Raw genomic sequence first — 19977 nt, 5'->3', positions numbered from 1 at the left:
ACTGACGCCACGGTTCCTATCCGTAGCCATCCGTTGCGTTCTTTATTGTAGCGACAGATTGTCCCTTTTAGCTAGGAAAAAATCAGTAGCTATATGACTCATTTCTTGTAGTGACAAACTTTTACACGGGAGAAGGTATGTATGAATGGAACATAAATGGTAGATCAGCATATGAGATGATGAATTTATTTCAAGAAACGGGGATTGCTGATTTGGCCTATAAAGCTAAAGGCTTGTCAGACAAACAAGCATGTGTCCTCTCAGTTCTTAATGGACCTTAAAATATTGGTGGGATAAAGCATTAGATAATTTATCTCAAGACTCTATAACCATGTCGAAACTAGACAAGTAGAAGGGGAAGATGGACTTTATGAAGAAGAACAAATCCAAAATGCTATAGAAGTATTATTACACAATGACTATGCATTTTGTACAAAACCCTACTGAAGAACTAACTAATAAAAAATTAGTCTTAACAAATCTCAGATGCCCAACCCTAGGAGATTTTAAATGTTATAAAGATATTATAACTAATATATTCCAAAGAAATGATTGTAATCAACCTTTTTGGAAAGAAAAATTTATATCTGGATGACCTTCATTTTTCACTGAAAAACTAATAAGTAAATTAAAAGGATTTTTTCTGGTGGTCAACCAGTTCCATGGGATTCTATAACCTATGGTCAGTTGTTCGCCTTTGTTAAAAAAGAAGGATTACAAATATGTCATGATCATAAAGATAAACATCTAACTAGTAAATTTAGATTCGGTAAAATTATGGGTTCTTTTTGTGTGCAATATGGTTACCACCGTCTTACTTCACCCTCTAGAGAAAAACTCAGAGCTCAAAAATATAAAAGTTTTACCTCCTCGCGACTATACAGTAAGAATAAAAAATATTCACAAAGATTTTTTAACCCTTATTATATGAAAAACAAAACTCCACAAAAAATCCAACTAAAAAGGAAAAGAATTATTTGCTGGAATTGTAAACGACCTGGACGTAAATTAACTGAATGCAAAATAAAAAGAAAGATTAATGAAATCTTTCATGATCAACGGGATATTACGGAAAAGCTAGAAAAAATTACTCCTTTCAGAGTCAAAAAATTCCAAAGAATCTAATAATGAACATTCCCTAGATATTATAGAAGTCCAAAGTGAATCATCATCAGAAGATTCTCAGAATTGTTATGATGATATTTGCAATTGTAACACAATAAACATAATTACTAAAGATATAGATAAAAAATGTATAATAGATATAATTGATAAAATAAATGATCAAGAAACTAAAAAGGAATATCTTCTAAAACTAAAAGATATTGTATATAATGAAAACCAACTTTTTACTCCACGACTTTTAGACTTAGCAAGATATTAGAACATATTCCTCCCCCACTCTATTTAAACAAGTAACTACCAGATAGATACAAGGAGAAGTAAAAAAATTAAAATCCCAAGTAAGAGAATTACAACACATAGTACACCAAAAAAAATTAGAACAACTACAAATTAAAGCTAAAATAGCCTTAATTGAACCAAACTTTCACCAGTCTATACCCACTATTCCATCAACAAGTAACCCTGAAAAGCAAATAGAAACTAATGATGAAGAAGAATATATTAAAATAATAGAGAAAATAAACTATCAAAAATGGTATACAAAAATCAACTTACGTATATGCTATGATTTTAAAGTATAAATAACAGCATTACTAGACACAGGTGCAGTGCAGCCAACACTAGGAGCAAATCAAAGTTTAAAGGTAAACTATAAACTACCATAATAAATCAAAAAAGAATTTAAACACAATTTATTTTTTTTAAAAACAATTAAGCCAAGAAATGATATTAGGAACTCCATTTTTAACACAAATTTATCCATTTAAAGTCACCGAACTCGGAATTACTACAAAAGTAGCTGGAAAAAATCATATTTTAATTTTTATCTCCAATGAAAACCAAAGAAATATTAGCTTTACAAAATCTACTATAGAAAAATCTATAAACCTAATAAATGTAAAAAAAAAACATATTCAATATCTACAACAAGAAATAAAATATCAGCAAATAGAAAATCAATTAGGTGATCCATTAGTAATAAATTAAATTAAAACTTTTAAAATTAATTATTAAAAAGTATGTTTTGAAATCCCGGGCCTTTTGGGAAAAAAAAATATTGTTAAAATTCCATATGAAAAAGACTTTAATGAGAAAAAAATATTGCAACTAAAGCTAGACCCAAACAAATGAATCAAGAACTTTTATAACATTGTGAAAAAAAAATCCAGGAACTATTAGATAAAAAACTAATAAGAAAATCTAAATCACCTTTGGAGGTGTTCAGCTTTTTATTTAAATAATCAAGCAAGAAAAGAAAGAGGTGTACCTTGCTTAGTAATTAACTATAAACCTTAAACATTTTTATACAATGGATAAGATACCCAACACCAAATAAAAGATACCTATTAAAAAGGCTATATGATGCTTGTATATTTTAAAAATTTGATATGAAAAGTGGATTTTGGCAAATTCAAATAGCTGAAAAAAACAAGTACACGGCAACATTCACTATACCTTTTGGGTATTATGAATGGAATGTTACGCCATTATGTTTAAAAATGCACCTTCAGAATTTCAAAATATTATGAATGGAAATTTTAACCCTTGCTCCATGTTTTCCATAGTCTATATAGACGATGTTTTAATATATTCAAAATTTATTCTCCAATATTTCAAACATTTATATACTTTCTTAAGCATAGTTAAAAATTGGATTAGTATTTTCTGCTAAAAATGCAAATATTTCAAACAAAAATAAGATTCCTAAGACATAATATTCATCAAGGAACAATAACACCGGTTTCTAGATCAATAGAATTTACAAATAAATTTGCTGATGAAATAAAAGAAAAAACACAATTACAAAGATTTTTACGAAAAAGGTCACAACATTACCTTGCGTAGTTATTCAACATCCTAGTGCATTTATGATAGCAGAGACATATGCATCATAAATAGGATATGGCGGGATCCTCAAACAAAAATTGTCAGAATCAAAACAGAAGTTTATAGTACGTTTTCATTTAGGTGTTTGGCTAGGACCCCAAAAGAATTATTCCACAATTAAAAAGGAAGTTTTATCTATAGTAAAATGTATTTCTAACTTTCAAGATGATTTAATAAATTTTTTTAACATTTTGACCCAAAAAAAAAAGATGATTTAATAAATTTTTTTACTACGTGTCGATTGTAAAACAGCTAAAGAAATTTTACAAAAAGACGTAAAGAATTTGGTTCCAAACAATTTTTTCAAGATGAAAAGCTATATTATAAGTTTTGATTTTGATATACAATATATAAAAGGCAAAAATAATTGTCTACCAGATTTTCTAACAAGAGAATATTTACAAGGAAAAACACAAGACCATCAAAATAAGTAAACAAAAATGGTCAATGTCAGCGTCAGATTGTACCAAAACTCAACCACACCTACAAAGAAAACAAATATCCACTACCAACCAATTACTGTATCTGCATTAGTAGAATTTCCTCCATTATCATATGCAAAGGCTGTTAAACCCAATGCCACAAAAATAGTCCTTACACCAACATTACAAAAAACCACGGACCAAAAACCCACCTATTTCCTTAAGCCACAACGCCAACACTTAACCACTACCTCATTTATCAACCCATATTCGTCAAAGACTTAAAAACTTTTACCAACCGTTTCTTCTACGAAGATAGCCATACATCACTGATAACCTAAACTACCTTTTATGAGTTTACTCTTCTAGATACCAAATCGGTAGAGATTACTCATCACACTGATGAAATCAAAACCTTATCCACTAGTACTCCACATTCAAGGTCCTAAAAATATGTACTTCCTCAGACCTCTGATTTATGAACTTCCATACCACCAAAGAGTTCTCTTTTTCAGGGTATCATATCCTGGGATTTTCTTATGTATGTTACCAAAAAGCCTTTCTCCATGCCATATACCTACGAACTTACAACCATTCTTGGTTCATATTCTTTGACTTCCATTGCCCTAAGTTAATACCAGATTGGTTCTATGAATGGTGGCACCGGTTTTAGGCTCTCATTGCGAATATAAAAAAAGCTGAGAGACAAAAATAACTGACGGGAATGAAGGTGGCAAGGGCTTGCCCTTCGATTTCACAACTTTTTGCGGATGATAACTTTTTTTTTTTTGCAAGACACAGAAGGAGGAAGATTTAACTATTCTCAGGATTCTTAAGGAGTACGAGATAGTTTCTGGTCATTTAATCAATTTCCAAAAGTCCTCAATTCAGTTTGGTTTTAAAATTAAGGATACTGCACGACAGGAACTACGAGATATTCTAGGTATCCATAATATAGGAGGAATATGATCATATTTGGGGTTACCCGAAAGTCTAGGTGGATCTAAGATACATGTTTTTGATTTTGTAAGAGAACGTCTTACCAATAGAGTAAATGGATGGACATTTAAATATTTTACAAAAGGAAGGAAAGAGGTGGTGATTAAATCAGTGGTGACTGCTCTACCAAATCATGTCATGTCTTGTTATTGAATCCCAAAGGCAGTTATTTCTAAACTGACAAGTGCAACCGTACAATTTTGGTGGAATTCGGGAGGAAGCACAAGGAAGAAGGAAGCTTTGGTTTTAAAGATCTTTTGGGCTTTAATACGACTATGTTAGGGAAACAACTTTGGCGTTTGATTGAGAAGCCTAAATTTTTGTTTTCTCGAGTTTTCAAAGCGAGGTATTTCAGGAATGATTCACTCCTGGTTAGCAAAGGACTAATCAAAAGGGTGGGATGAGGATCATCCATATCACTATGGAATGATCCTTGGCTCCCAACCACTCGCCCGAGACCAGCAAACAGTAACCATCAAAATCCTAATCCACAGCTACTGTGGAATCTCTTATCGATTTGACATCACATACATGGAACTCTCAGGTAACTCGGCCTCTGGTGGATCAGGAGGATGCAAAAATTATTGAAAGTATACCTTTGAGTAGGTGACGGCTACTAGATCAAGATGGATGGCACTTTACCACCAATGGAAAATATACAGTCAAATCAGGGTATCAAGTAGAAAGGATGTATCTCGATCGAGGAAAATTGTTGCCGATATATGGACCCACGGTCACCCTATCAAAGGCGCATTCCTGGAAGGTTTGCTGTCCACCAAAAATAAAGCACTTTCTTTGGAAGTTAATACGGGCTGTATATCAATAAGGAAGAACTTACAAAGCAGGGGTATGCATGGTGATTTTCAGTGTGCAAGATGTGGAGCAAGCGAGGAATCCATTAATCATGTTTTCTTCGAGTGTCCTCCAGCAGTTCAGGTTTGGGCTCTCTCTAAGATCCCTTCAAATTCAGACATATTTCCCACACATGCACTATTGATAAATATGGATTATTTATATTGGAAGACATCAGCGTATATGGAGGACCACCAATTTGCATGGATTATATGGTATCTCCGGAAAGCACGGAATAATAAAATCTTCAGTAACATTGATGTTGACCCTCGAGATACTCTCAAGCTGGCTGAAACTGAATCTTGGCTATGGTTGGAAGCTCAGTGTGTAAATGCCGATAGTATAACCCAAGTGCGAGAAACTGAGGAATTCAGGTTGCCTTCTTTACCGGGCCGCTGGTGCTTTACAGATGAATCATGGAAAGCACATGAAATGTTTTCGGGTCAAGGATGGTATAGTACTCTAGAAGGTTTAAAGGGCCTGATGGGAGCAAGGAACACGAGAGTGAGTCTCTCATATTTTCACTCGGAAATGGAGGCCCTTACATGCGCCATGGAAAGTATGAGGAAATTACGTCAATATCATGTTACTTTTGCAACGGATTGCATTCAATTGGTGAAGATAGTTTCTACACCTGAAGAATGGGCAGCATTTGCGAACTACTTGGATGACATCAAGGTTCTTCAACAGAGTTTTCATCACTCAGAGATCATCCATATCCCAAGAACACTTAATACAAAGGCGGACAATCTGGAGAGAAGCAATAAGAAGCAAACGTCTTTCGCGGTTCATATGGATGCAGAGTTACCGGTGTGGTTTGCAGAGTCTTTCTAGAATCTGTTTTAGTCTGATGTCAAAAAAAAAAATTGAACTTGTCATTGCGGATTTAAGAGCAGGTGACAACCGTAGTAGAAGGCCCGATGCTGCTGCTAAGAAAAGAATTGAGAACAAATACTTCGACTTGGTGGGAGAAAATATTTTCTGGGATCCAGAAATACTTATTTATTGTTTGAAGTTTTGTTCCGTGTTTTGGTTACCATCCACTATAACATTTTGTTACATTCTTTCTCTGCAGTTTTTCTTTCTAATTAATTCTTTATCATTCCCTTGGATTTTTTTTTCTATGGTTCCTATCATTTTTAAAGTGGTTACCAGTTAAACCTTTTGATATTCTTCATTCCCAAGTCTTTGGAATTGAACCTTAGGGGGGTGGTGGTGCAGCGTACGAATGGGTGAATGGTCTATCTAAGAACTTAGGGTTCTTCGAGACCTGTTCTTGGATCGATCAAGAGTTTCTTTCGATAGCTTCTTGAGACCAACTTCCTGTTTTGATGAATTTAATCAAATCTAAACAAGGTATAAAGCAAAAGCTCTTTTATAAAATCAAACATATCTAATAATAAAACAAGAGTCGTGTTTATATATCCAGCCAATCAGACAAACCCATGAGGATTTGGATATTATAAACCGTCATTAAAAGAAAACCTAAAGCTATTAAGAAAAGGATTAAACACAAAACCAAAAGAAAAGAGGATTTGAAATCCTAAGTTGGCGCCACAGATGATGATGCTGCTGCATCAGGTCCCCCGGGTGTGAAGGATTCGGCCCCGCATCAGTTGCCACTGTCTATGGAATGAAGCGAGATAAGTATTTGACATTGAAAACATCAGAAGTGTTAACACCTGGCGGTAGTCGAAGTCGATAAGCGTTGTCATTGATGCGTTCTAAAACCTCAAGCGGCCCAATCTTCTTTGATTTGAGTTTGTTGTAAGCGTAGGATGGCATGCAATTCCGAGTTAGATAAGCCCAAACGAAAGCACCAACTTCAAATACCAAACGTCGACGATGCTTGTCTGCAGACTGCTTATATTGTAACGCCGAAGCTTCCAATTTTTCAACAGCTTCGCATGAAGTTTAGCACAAGACTCAACAAACGATTCTGCATTGCCATGGAGACGAGTCTTGTCTGGTAGAGTAGAAAGATCAACGGGACCCCGAGATATCATTCCGTATACAACTTTAAAAGGACAGAAACCCAAGCTACGGTTTAGAGAATGGTTATGGGCGAATTCGGCTGAAGGTAGTTTGGAATCCCATGTTTTAATTTCATCACCCACCAAGCAGCGTAGGAGATTACCCAAAGAAAGGTTAGTGACCTCAGTCTGACCATCCGTTTGAGGATGATAAGCCGAACTCATATCCAGAGAAGTTCCCAACTTCTTCCATAAAGAGCGCCAAAAATGGCCAAGAAAACGAGAATCTCTGTCGGAAACAATGGAGAGAGGAAGGCCATGGAGACGGTAAATCTCGTTAAAAAATAAAGTCGCCACTTGCACGGCATCTGTTGTCTTTTTACAAGGAATGAAGTGAACCATCTTGGAAAACCGGTTGATGACAACGAAGATAGAATCTCGTTGTGTTCGCGGAAGACCTACCACGAAATCCATACTAATGTCTGTCCATGGCTGTGTTGGGATAGGCAAGGGCATGTACAGGCCAGCATTAGAAGCCTGACCTTTAGACGTCTGGAAAGTGACACACTGTTCGACGAAACGCTCGACATCACTGCGCAAGTTTGGCCAATAATACGACATGGAGACGAGATGAATCGTTCGGTCGAGGCCAACGTGGCCCTCGCGATGCAATTCCGTGATCACCTGGAGGCGAAGGCGTACGAATGGGTGAACGGTCAATCTAAGAAGTTAGGGTTCTTCGAGACTTGTTATTGGATCGATCAAGAGTTTCTTTCGATAGCTTCTTGAGACCAACTTCCTGTTTTGATGAATTTAATCAAATCTAAACAAGGTATAAATCAAAAGCTCTTTTATACAATCAAATGTATCTAATAATGAAACAAAAGTCGTGTTTATATATCCATCCAATCAGACAAACCCATGAGGATTTGGATATTATAAACCGTCATTCAAAGAAAACCTAAAGATATTAAGAAAAGGATTAAACACAAAACCAAAAGCAAAGAGGATTTGAAATTCTAAGTTGGCGCCAACAGATGATGATGCTGCTGCGAGAGGGGGGGGGGATTTATTGGTACAAGAATTTCTGTGAACTTTGATGATTCTAAGTTTAGCAAATTTTAAAAGTTAAGAAGAAACACAAGTTACACAAAGCATAAACTAGTCGATAGTGAAAATTTTAGAAATTAGTCAATGAAATTCTTAAGAAAGTGAATGATCTGGGAAATGGACAAAAAGATCTTTGATAAAATAAAAAAAACTTAAAAAATTTGCGAACTACGAGAAAAAAAAATAACTTCTGTAAAAATGTTAATACGATAGGAGCAAAGGAAGAACAAGAAATAAAATGCAAACTGAAATAATAGAAAGGATAACAACAAATACAACAATACAATATTTAAAGATACTCTTTGTAAGTTTATAATTATCTTCGGATAAAGAATCTAACAATTTACAAAACTCTTCAACAAACGTTTAAGGAAATATAAAAATCATAATAACTGTTTTTAAATTCCGAAACTAAAACAATCATCAAAACTCTTTTCATAATCATTATTAAATGTTATTGAGTTGTAGAGAATTTCATTGATTGTCTTTATCTATTTATATAAAAAAAAGAGTTTTCTCTTCTCTCATGCTGTCACCTAGGAATCCAGCTTATAAACTCGACTTACCTACACGCAACACGTGTCACAACAACTGAAATGCAGCGGTTCAATTAAATGAGATACAATGTGAGTTTTTTTTTTATGTCTTGGGATTCTACTTATCTATTTTATTAAATTAGAAGTATTTTAAGTTTTTGTTCGGTGACAAGGATAAGAATAAAAAAAGTTATTGATTGGAAACTTGAATAACATATTAATCAATACTATTAATCAACCTACTGAGATTTTATCATGATTTATCTATAATTCAAAAACAATTTAAATGGTAACAATACTCAGTGATTATAGAAATTAATCAGTCTCAATAAATGTAGGAACTAATAATTGCCTTAATCTATATTAACATTCCTTATGTGGAAATGTATTATTGCATCATTCGTTCAAAAACTAACTATTAATAAATATCATAGTAACTAAAAAACCAATTTATAGGAAATAGTTTAACGTCGACAACTAATATAGGATCAGTGTTGACCTTTGATCAAACAACTCACGATATAATTTTTCTGTCTAATATAATTTTTTTTAGTATTTAAATATTTTTAAATCAAAATATATTTAATATTATTATATCACCAGGGGATTTTCAAATCAAAAGCTGTTGGAACCTACAATTTATTTTTTCAATTTTAAAATTTAATATATAAATATCAATAGTGAGATTTGTTATATCAAAACTCAGTTATATAATCAATTCAAAATATATAATTTTTAATGTAATATTTTAATATTTATAACAAAATTTGTAAATCAAAATTGTGTTGGAAGCTACTCTCGAGAAAAGAATTATTTGTCAATCAAAATTCTAATTTAATAAAAAAAAAATCTACTTTAATAAGATAGATGTGAAGGTATATATGTAATTTATTCTTTCCAGATTTTCTTGGTATATTTTCTACACTTTAATATTTTAAAATATAAACATTTCGTTATTTAGTTCTGAAAATTGTTTTTCTACATAAAAAATTAAATCTTTTCAACAAGTAAAATCTTTTTTTCGTCAACAAATAATATATTTTCAAACTGAATTATTTTTTTATTTTATTATCATTTCCATTTAAATCCCTATAATCATAAAATATATTTTCTCAATTATTACAATTCCTATATATTATTTCAATATATTTGCCCCATAATCTAAACTACTCAAATATCTACATGTGATATCTTTAACACATTTTCACATTTATTTATATAATTATCTTTGACAATAACTACCCTTGATTAAGGAATATATTTTAAATAAAGTCCTAAGATTTTTTTCTTTCTCTATTATATTTTAAGTATATAAATATCTATAGTGAGATTTCATACTAGAAAATCAATTGCAGTCAAATCACGTTATATTTTCATCAATGTTTTTAAACCTGATCTGGACATTGAACTGAATGACTTTCCAAATCACCGAGTCATCTGATAAACCGTGGATCAATTGCGAGTGTACCGTGGATTAATAAATGAATTAACATTATTATATAATAATATATTAACTATAAAACGAAAAATATAGAAAAACCTCGAGTTAATCTGTACTTTTCGTTTATTTAAGGTTTTATAAGTCTTTTTCTATTCTACTGTTTTATAAATCTGTTTCTTTTTCTGTTTTATAGGGTGTAAAGATTACAACTGCGTGCCAAAAAAATCAGATTTATCATATGCAATGTGGTTTACCAGTTGGAGAGTGGAAGACTATCGACACTTTTAAAGTTTTGGCTGCTTTTGGACAGTATCAACCAATTGCGCATCAATACAAGTTGATTTTTTTAGGAGAGACCGTGGTAACCAAATATGATTTACAATTTTTTTCATTTCCTTATAATTTTATATTTCTCAAATAGTTGAAACTAAATAAATATACATTTAATACGCATGGTAAGATTTAAAACTATTATGAGTTCTGTATAAATAAGCTGTCAGACACATTCAATATATTTTTCCTTTTGTTCCCAATATTTCAAGGAAGTACGTAATTACATAATACAATTATGAAATACAAAGTTTAAAAAATAAACAAAAGCAATACAATTTTGTTTAATTAATTTAAAGTTCTGAAATGTTTATATATCTATATATATCATAAAAAAGACCCGCCCAATATCCACACAGATACGTAGATCAGCCTCTAATATTATTTACGACAGTAAACTATAAGTAGTAGAAGTTGTACCCCCTAACCTTAGGGCATGTGCATTGAGGGATTTAGACGAGTTCGTGGGCTCGAGTTCTAAGGCCCAAACTTTAAAAATAAATGAAAAAACGGGTTTGAATCGCTGAACCGATCCTTCCCAGTGAACCCGTATGATACGGGTTCAAGGCACGTGTCTCTCCTCCATTGGCCACGCGGTATCGCGTAAACGCGTTGGAAAATAGGGTTTCGAGAGATCTCTCTCATTTTCTCGTTTCTTTTCGAAAAGTAGGGTTTCTCGGTCTCGGAGGCGATTTCTAAAGCGACGCCGACTCCCGGAGCTTTTGACGATCAATCGACGCCGGACTATCTCCTCGACGATCTCAGGTTAGTTTCGAGGGGTTTCACCGTTTGATTTAAACGATTAGCCTTTCATTTAAACGATTAGGGCTCGGTGATTGAAAATCAATTTTGGGGGTTTCGAGTTAGGGTTCGAAACCGATATGTGGGTTTCGATTTTCGGTTTGAAATTGTCATGCGGTTTGAAATTGTCATGCTTTATGTGTTTTCTTTCTTAATCGAGTTGTGGTTTCTTTCTTACTTCATCTTGTTCTCTTTCTGGTACAGATGGATCCCGGTGAAGATAGAAGTGAGGCAAAGAGGCAACAGGAGTACATGAATATGGTGGGATATGTGGCTGATTCGGAGTATGGGATTCCGACGAGGTGTCCCTGTGGTGGGAGGATAATTAACGAGGTGAGGGGGAAGGACCACAAGGACACTCTTCCTGGGAAGCGGTTCTTCACGTGCATTCACTACGAGGTAAGGGTTCTTCTAGCATATATGTTTGTGTTTTTGTATCTGTTATAGTAATTGTTTCTCATATCTTTTTTTGTTTTTGTTGTCAACAAGGGTGATGGGTTACATTATCGTCAGCCTTGGGTGATTGGTGTCCAGGAGCAACTCGAAATCTTGACTAAGCGTGTGGAGGAGGCTGAGCAGCTGATCAAGTGGGTGCCGGAGCTCAAACAACAGATTGAGGGACTGGAGGTAAAGTATAGTCGCTGTTTCTTTGTCTTATTTTTCTTTATATTTTATGTTCTCTGTAATATTTTTGTTTTGATTTTATTACTTCACTAACACATTGTCTCTCTTTGTTTACATGTCCAGGCAGAGGTTAAAAGCCTCACGGGGGTTGTTGATCACCTCAACGCTGAGGTTTATAACCTCACTGTGCAGGTCTCGCACTTGGAGAAGGTCTGCTTCGACTAAAAAGAAAAGGTACCACTGAACTTGAACTAGAACATAATTGTAGTTGTAGTGTAATTAAGTAGACTTGAACTAGATATAGTATAAGTGGAACTGAACTGAAGTAGGTTAATTGTAGTTGTAGTGCCATTGTAGTTCAAGTCGTAGTACAATTTGTCTTCAATTTTTTTCATTAACTTTGTTTTGGTTAGTTGCGTAATGAATGGTGGAGTGTTTAAAACTGATTTGATGTGTATAATGAATGCTCTCTGTCAAGCTAGTTGTAGTGTAGTTAACAATAATTAATTGTTGGTAGTTAGAGTATGTTTAATTTTTTTGTCCTTTGAAAGGCAAAACTAGTTTAAAAACATAGGCAATCCTCATCTTAAAACACACACAAACCACATCTGAAACACACAAACTTGATAACCGAAACCAACCTTGAAAACACATCGCAAACCGAAATGGATCCTTTTTCCCTAATAGCTTCCCATAGCAGTGAAGTTCCATACACAGGGTGTTCTGAGGTTCCTAAACCGGTGGAAAGGCGCAAGTGGACAACCAAGGAAGACGTGGTGCTGATCAGTGCTTGGTTGAACACTAGCAAGGATCCCATTGTGAGTACTGACCAGAAGGCAGGGGCGTTTTGGAAGAGAATTGAAGAGTACTTCAATGCTAGCCCTCAGCTCGTTGGCTCCGTTCCTAGACCGTGGGGTCAATGTAAGCAGAGGTGGGGAAGAGTGAATGAGCAGGTTAACAGGTTTGTCGGAAGCCATGAAACCGCGTTGAGGGATCAAGCGAGTGGCACTAATGAGAATGATGTCATGAAGGCGGCCCATGACATCTTCTTGAATGACTATAAAGTCAAGTTCACCATGGAACATTGTTGGAGGGAACTGAGGTGTGATCAAAAATGGAGATCAAACGTTCTCTCCAAAGAAGGTGCGAAGGAGAAAAGGAAGGACCCTGTGGAGGAGGTCGGTGCGGAGGAAGATGTGAGGCCTCCTGGTATAAAGGCAGCCAAACGCAAGAAGCACGGGAAGGAAGCAGCTTTTGATAAGATAGAGACCATACTAGCAGAGAAAAAAAACATTTCCAAACAGAAGCTCCTTGAACGCCTCCTTGGCAGGAAAGTTGAGACACTTTCTGATGAAGAAGTGTGTCTTAAAAAAAAAACTCATATCTGAAATGCTCTGATTTGGTTAGTTGAGACACTTGCTTCTATACTTGTTTGAATCATAACATGTTTAATGGTTTAATTCTCTTCTTCTATACTTGTTTGAATCTGAACTTGTTTGAATATGTTGTTCTTTACTTGTTTATTGAATCTGTTGTGTTATTTTTTGCAGGTCGCGGTTGCAGGAGGTGGATGCGTGTGGAGGTGGATCCTTGTTCTGTGTGTTTGTATTATAAGGCACGGGTAGTAGTGTAGGTCTGTTTGTTTCAATCACGGGAAGGTGTAGAATTTTGTTTGTTTCTACACTCACGGGTAGTAGTGTAGGTTTGTATTTTTTTTCTGTTCTGTACTCACGGGTGTATGTACCCTCTATGGCTCTCAATCATGTATGTTTTCTACTCACGGGTGGAACCAAAACTCTATATATAACTATGTCTTTCATTTCTGTTTGTGCAATAAACTCTCATTTCTCTCATTTGTGCAACAAACTCTCATTTCTCTTTGTGCAACAAACTCACAGGAGTGACACAAGCATATCTCTTTGCAACATACCCTTGTGCATGCCATTCTAGTAACTTGTCTTTCTCACTTCTCTTTTTTTTTTCTAACAAAAATGATCTCTTTATAACTATATGTATTAAACATATAACTATATGTATAAAGATATCAAATTTGTATAAAGATATAAAATTTTTATACTCATATAACATTTCTATAAATATATAAAATTTCTATACTCAGATAAAATTTCTACAAAGATATAAAATATCTATAAAGATATAAAATTTCTATAAAGATATAAAAGTTCTAAAAAGATATAAAATTTCTATAAAGATATAAAATTTCTATAAAGATATAAAATTTCTATAAAGATATAAAAATTCTAAAAATATAAAAAATTCAAAAAGATATAAAAATTCTATATTAATATAAAAATTCTATAAAGATATAAAGATTCTATAAAGATATAAAGATATAAAATTTCTATAAAATTTCTAAACATTTCTTATAATTTCTATACTCATATAAAATTGCCATTTGTAGGAATAAAAAGAGAAATAAAATCTCGGTGAATTACTTCAACAATGTCATCAAGTGATGAAATCATTTACTCATCAAGTGATGAAGCAGATGAAGCTATAGAAGAAATGGTCGACGAAGTAGTTGATAACTACATCGACGCAATGGTAAACCAAAAAGCCAAGAGACGAGCTTATATCGAAAGAGAGCGGGAAAGAGGACACAATCAACTATGGAACGACTATTTCAACGAAAATTCAACATACCAACCAGAAATGTTTAGGCGGCGTTTTCGAATGAACAGACCATTGTTCCTTCGCATTGTCGAACGCCTAAGCACTCAAGTTCCATACTTTCAGCAGCGAAGAAATGGTCACGGAAGGTACGGTTTATCTGCACTTCAAAAGTGTACGGCAGCTATACGTATGCTCGCATATGGTCAAGCGGGAGATATGTATGACGAATATCTCCGTCTTGGTGAAAGTACTGCACGATTATGTTTGAAAAATTTCACAGATGGGATAATACAATTGTTTGGCGAAGAGTTTCTAAGAAGACCTACAGCGGAGGACCTTGAACGATTACTCGATATTGGAGAGGTACGCGGGTTTCCAGGGATGATAGGCAGCATCGATTGTATGCATTGGGAGTGGAAAAACTGCCCAAGGGCTTGGAGAGGGCAGTACGCCCGTGGTTCAGGAAAGCCGACAATTGTCTTAGAGGCTGTGGCATCACAAGATCTTTGGATATGGCACGCATTTTTTGGATTACCGGGTACCCTCAACGATATCAATGTTCTTGATCGATCACCAGTTTTCAAAGACATTGAAGAAGGCCGAGCACCGAAAGTTAATTTCAAGGTCAACAACCACACTTATCGTATGGCGTACTATCTTACTGACGGAATATATCTGAATTGGGCAGCATTTATCCAATCCATCTCACTTCCTCAAAGTCCTAAAGCATCACTATTTGCTGAACATCAAGAATCCACCAGAAAAGATGTTGAACGTGCTTTTGGAGTATTGCAATCGAGGTTTGCAATAGTTAGGAACCCAGCTCTACTATGGGACAAGAAAAAGATAGGAAAGATTATGAGAACTTGTGTCATATTGAACAATATGATAGTAGAGAACGAACGAAGCGGATACGGTCAAATTGATACATCTGAGTTCGAGTCAGGAGAGTCAAGCAGAAGTTCGCAGGTGCACGGCACAACAAGTTTTAATATCGGTAATATCAGCCGTGTCATTCGCAATGAGGTTCGAGATTCACAGATACATGCTCGTTTAAAAGCTGATTTAGTTGAAAATATTTGGCAAAAGTTTGGTAATGTTGATGATTAATCTTTGTATTTTTAAAAAATAATATTTATGTAATCAATAATCATTGTATTGAATCAAAACTTTTAAAAAATTTTATATATATTTTATTTTATGAATCCTCACAATTTTGAAAACAATAAAAAAAATTATTATTTTATTCCTAAGAACCCCTTTTTCGGGTTCACTAATGCGGATACACAATAGATAGAGGTTCATCACTGTTCACGGTCCCACCAAAAAACTAATAAAAAATTCTTATGAACCCCATTAAGGGGTTCACTAATGCGGATTCCCTTATGTTTTTCATAATTTTATATATATATATCATAAAAAAAGACCCGCCCAGTCGGGCGGGTTAAGATCTAGTTTCAATTATAATATCAGCCTGCCAACCAAGAAGCCAAGATCTTCTTCACCGTAGCGATATCTAAAACAAGGGTTTATCATCTTCTTCGGCTTTGACAACCTAAGCCATTAATAGAGTTTCATGAGGTTGAGTGAGATGAATCGTCATGAAGAATTTATGGTCCAGTTCGACTGCGTCGTTCCATCTTATGACCCTCTCCTCTAGAACGTTACGTGATTCATTGAATCATTGCCTTTAACAGCCTTCTCAACTCAGCAAGATAAAACATTCAATGCTTCTTATATCCCTTCTAGGAGGTGGATCTCCATCTATAAAAAGGTCAGCTTTCATCCCTTGAACATCATTCTCACAATTGGTGATAACACTAAAAATGTATTCTCAGTTTAATGCTTCTTATTCTCATTCTCACATTCATCGAGAAGAATAAGATGCCCATTAAAGATACTTCGATCAATTCGTCTTGCTTTTGGAAGGTCCGAATGTGAAGAGGAGGTGCGCTCAAGGGTGTTAAGCTCACCAATGTTTGACAAGAAGACATTGAAGAAGAATCGTATAGAATTGGATTTCAGAATTGCAGAACACAGAAAAAGGTTTTCAACTCTTTACATTCTCTTTTCCTCGCTTTGTCTCTTACTCCAAAAAAACAAGAAAGTGTCCTTCGTTTTGCTTCTCTCTTGCAGGCACAACACGAGAGAGAGCTGATAGTTGTGGACTATAGAAGATAATGATAGGATTTGTTGCAAAAACATTGCCATAGAGATTAGAGAATCTCTCAAACACACCATTTGCCCCACCTGTTGTGATACTCCTGTTCATGAAGACTCTTACTTTGATGATACTTTATGAAACCTCTTTCATACATTGCGATTGATCTTACAGATTAAACATCCACTAACGTCTTTTTCTTTGGCAGCTCGAGAGGGCTTCAAGCATTGCCGCCAAATCATGGGAGGCCACTTTCTCATCTCCACCACTACTAAACCAGATGCACATTTCTCCATTAGAGTTACTCCACAGTGGTCCTTTGCTTGATTTTAATCTTCTACCAGTAAGCTTTTCTTCAATGACTGCCTTGAGTTTACCATATGTACCAAACTTGGTTATCTCAGAAATGTATAAGTCTCTGATGATTAACAGTGATGTGACCTCTATGAAAGAATGTCTTAGGCTTACACAAACTAATAAGCCTCTGTGGATCAAAACAGATGGATGCCTAGACGTTCTCAGTCTCAAAAGCTATAAAAATGCATTCCCAAGATTGAGTAGTCGTTGAGGAAAAAACCACAACCTTAGAGTGGAAGATGTTAATGCTATTCTGGCATTGTTTTCTCTAATGCAGTGACAGTTGTGGAGATGCTCATGGTTCACTTTTTTTGTCTCATATAGTATGTTTTCCATTTTCAGGTCAAAGCTGCAGAGCTATTTCCTTCGGTCGTTGCAGAATCTAAAGCTCTTGAAGTAGTTTCATCTAGATTGCGTGGAAATCACGGAAATGACTTACATTTGACAACAACATGATCTGAAGGCGGTGGAGTGATTCCAGAAGATCAGAGACGTGACCGTTTCTGTTTTGTGTTTTGGAATCAATAAGATTTAATTCTGTTAAGCCTCTGTGGAAATAAAAAGATTAGCTCTGTTTTGCTACACGCACCAAATGCTACTTTCAATTATTATACGAAACTCTACTTTCGTTTTAGAGCACTAAAACTCTTTTTCTAATAGTTAAAAAATATATATAATGGAAGATACAAAAATCAAAAATACAAAAATCAAAAATACAAAACGATGACCAGTATTATGTGTTATATGTACTCTGCAATAATAAATAAATTATTATACAGCTTCTCACAAAACGAAAAAAACGTTACCTTCAAACCATATAAACTTTATATTGGTGTTCAATCCAGTAAATATGGACCAATTAAAACCGAACAGACCGAAATTGAGAAAGTGGTTTGAATTTAGTAATCTTCTTTATATATAAAATAGGCTTTTTTATCTCCTTGGGGGGAAAAATGCCATGTGCCATTCTCTTTTTAACTATTAAAATATTTTCTAACTTATATTTAATGGATTTTAATTGGTGTTAATTGTGAAAGACATTAAATTTTTAAACTTTCTTTCATAAATGTCCACGAGTTTATAACAGTGTTTTGAATCCGATTCGGATCCGCGGTTGAACCGGTAGATTTGGTGACCCAATGTAAATCGGATTTTTTTTTGACAGCAAAATTTAATTCTTATTAATCGGATTTAGGTTATGTAAAAAATCCAAAATTTAAGAACCAAAGAAAAAATATTTGATGGAATTGTAGTATTTTATAAAACTATTATTTTGATGTTTAAAAAACATTTTAAAATATTAACTTTAGTTTTTATATATTTATTTTCATTGCTAATGTATTATTATATAATAAATTTAATTCATATTAACCAGCGGTTGATCATTTGACCCAACGACCCAGTAAATCGTCTGGTTTAGTATCCGAATCAAATTTCAAAACATTACTTCACAGAGTTTCTTAGAATTTGATGTTGACGATGGAGAATAGGACCTCTACGATTCTCCTTCTTTAACACAATCGACGTAACCGTTCATAAATCCAGAAATTCCACTCATCCCACTCATCCCACTCTCTCATATTGAATACTTATTTAATTCATGCTTCCTTAGCTTCATTGCCTATGTATAGACGGTGTGAGAGCTCGGGTGGAAATCCCTTTACTTTTTCCATTTAATTTACACAAAGATAAGTCTCAGTTTCATTGTTCAGAGTTAAAGACAAGCCGGTATAGAGATGTTGTTAAGACTAGGATACAACAATTTTGGCAAGCCTGAAATGTTAAGAAAGAGGCCAGCTGTTGGGGTTGATATGTTGTTGCTTGATGCTAGGAATTTCAAAGTTCCTAAAACAAATGTTGTAGGATAGTGATGAATGTCGAACCAGTTCTGAGGGACTCAAAGCAGTGAGAATGCAAGTATTTGCCTAATCTAAGTGCAGCCAGTGATTTGATGATTTCTAAACTAATGATTAAAGCTAATGCAAAGCAATAAAAATGATACTTTTAAGCTATTGGAAAGGAGAACTCATGGGTATAGGAACTTGACCTCGGGTGATCAGGATTCGAACTAAGGATGAACAATAAACGATCAAACAAACAACCTTAAGCCTAGACACAATTCTAAGCAAGCTCTATGTCTAGATGAATGCTCATTTGCTAACACATCTCAAACATCAAGTGTCCTTGGTTGAATAACATGCAAGCAATCAGTCACAACATGTCTATTAGCTATCTTAGCATCTTTAACAACAAATGTCTTTGGCAAAGTACACTAAAAGCCTAGGAGAGTTGACTCGGGCATTTCATCGAACACCTGTCGGGTGAGAAATGCCTAGAGATCACCCTTTGAGTGGCCTACTCAAATGATGTATTGAAATCACTCTACTAGCAAGGAGATGACATGATCTACACTAAAACATCATAGAACTAACCTAATCACCCTTAGTCTCCTAACCCATGAATTCAAAAGGTGATTACTCACTAATCTCCATGATTCCTCTTAAACCCATGATGGATTTCAGATTAATCATGTAGAGAAATAGATGAGAGATCACAAGAACAATAACAAACCAAGTCAAAAAGAGATTAATTTCTTGAGAGAGTTTGTGTTCTTCAATAGATCAAAGATTCCCTGCCAAAAAGTGGCTACAACATACTTAAACATTAGGTTTTTCAGAGTAAAAACGTGCATAAGAAATTGCAAAAAGGTCCTTGAAAAATCATA

The 19977-nt window shown here is 34.5% G+C and overlaps 2 protein-coding genes and 1 long non-coding RNA gene across 6 annotated transcripts; all 3 read left to right on the top strand.

Moving 5' to 3' along the window:
• The first annotated feature begins 12765 nt into the window (after window positions 1-12765).
• On the top strand, window positions 12766-13725 carry LOC108815643 (glutathione S-transferase T3-like). The gene is made up of 2 exons (XM_018588182.1): window positions 12766-13458; window positions 13651-13725. The coding sequence occupies exons 1-2, from the start codon at window positions 12766-12768 to the stop codon at window positions 13723-13725; spliced, it is 768 nt and encodes a 255-aa protein (XP_018443684.1).
• Window positions 13726-14563: 838 nt separating this feature from the next.
• Window positions 14564-15844, top strand: LOC108815644 (uncharacterized). Its single transcript, XM_057008098.1, has one exon. It carries the CDS (start codon window positions 14564-14566, stop codon window positions 15842-15844), a length of 1281 nt encoding a protein of 426 aa, XP_056864078.1.
• Window positions 15845-16211: 367 nt separating this feature from the next.
• On the top strand, window positions 16212-17867 carry LOC130510591 (uncharacterized). 4 transcript variants are annotated; one of them, XR_008944281.1, is made up of 4 exons: window positions 16212-16508; window positions 16664-16780; window positions 16871-17238; window positions 17595-17867. It is a non-coding gene; the product is annotated as an uncharacterized LOC130510591 (long non-coding RNA). The 4 variants fall into 4 exon arrangements; XR_008944278.1 differs by having other exon boundaries at window positions 16613-17238; XR_008944280.1 differs by having other exon boundaries at window positions 16573-17238.
• Window positions 17868-19977: the final 2110 nt, after the last annotated feature.

This window comes from Raphanus sativus, chromosome 4 (genome assembly GCF_000801105.2).
Source record: "Raphanus sativus cultivar WK10039 chromosome 4, ASM80110v3, whole genome shotgun sequence".
Lineage (NCBI taxonomy): Eukaryota > Viridiplantae > Streptophyta > Magnoliopsida > Brassicales > Brassicaceae > Raphanus > Raphanus sativus.
This window is presented reverse-complemented; position numbering and strand designations above follow the sequence as displayed.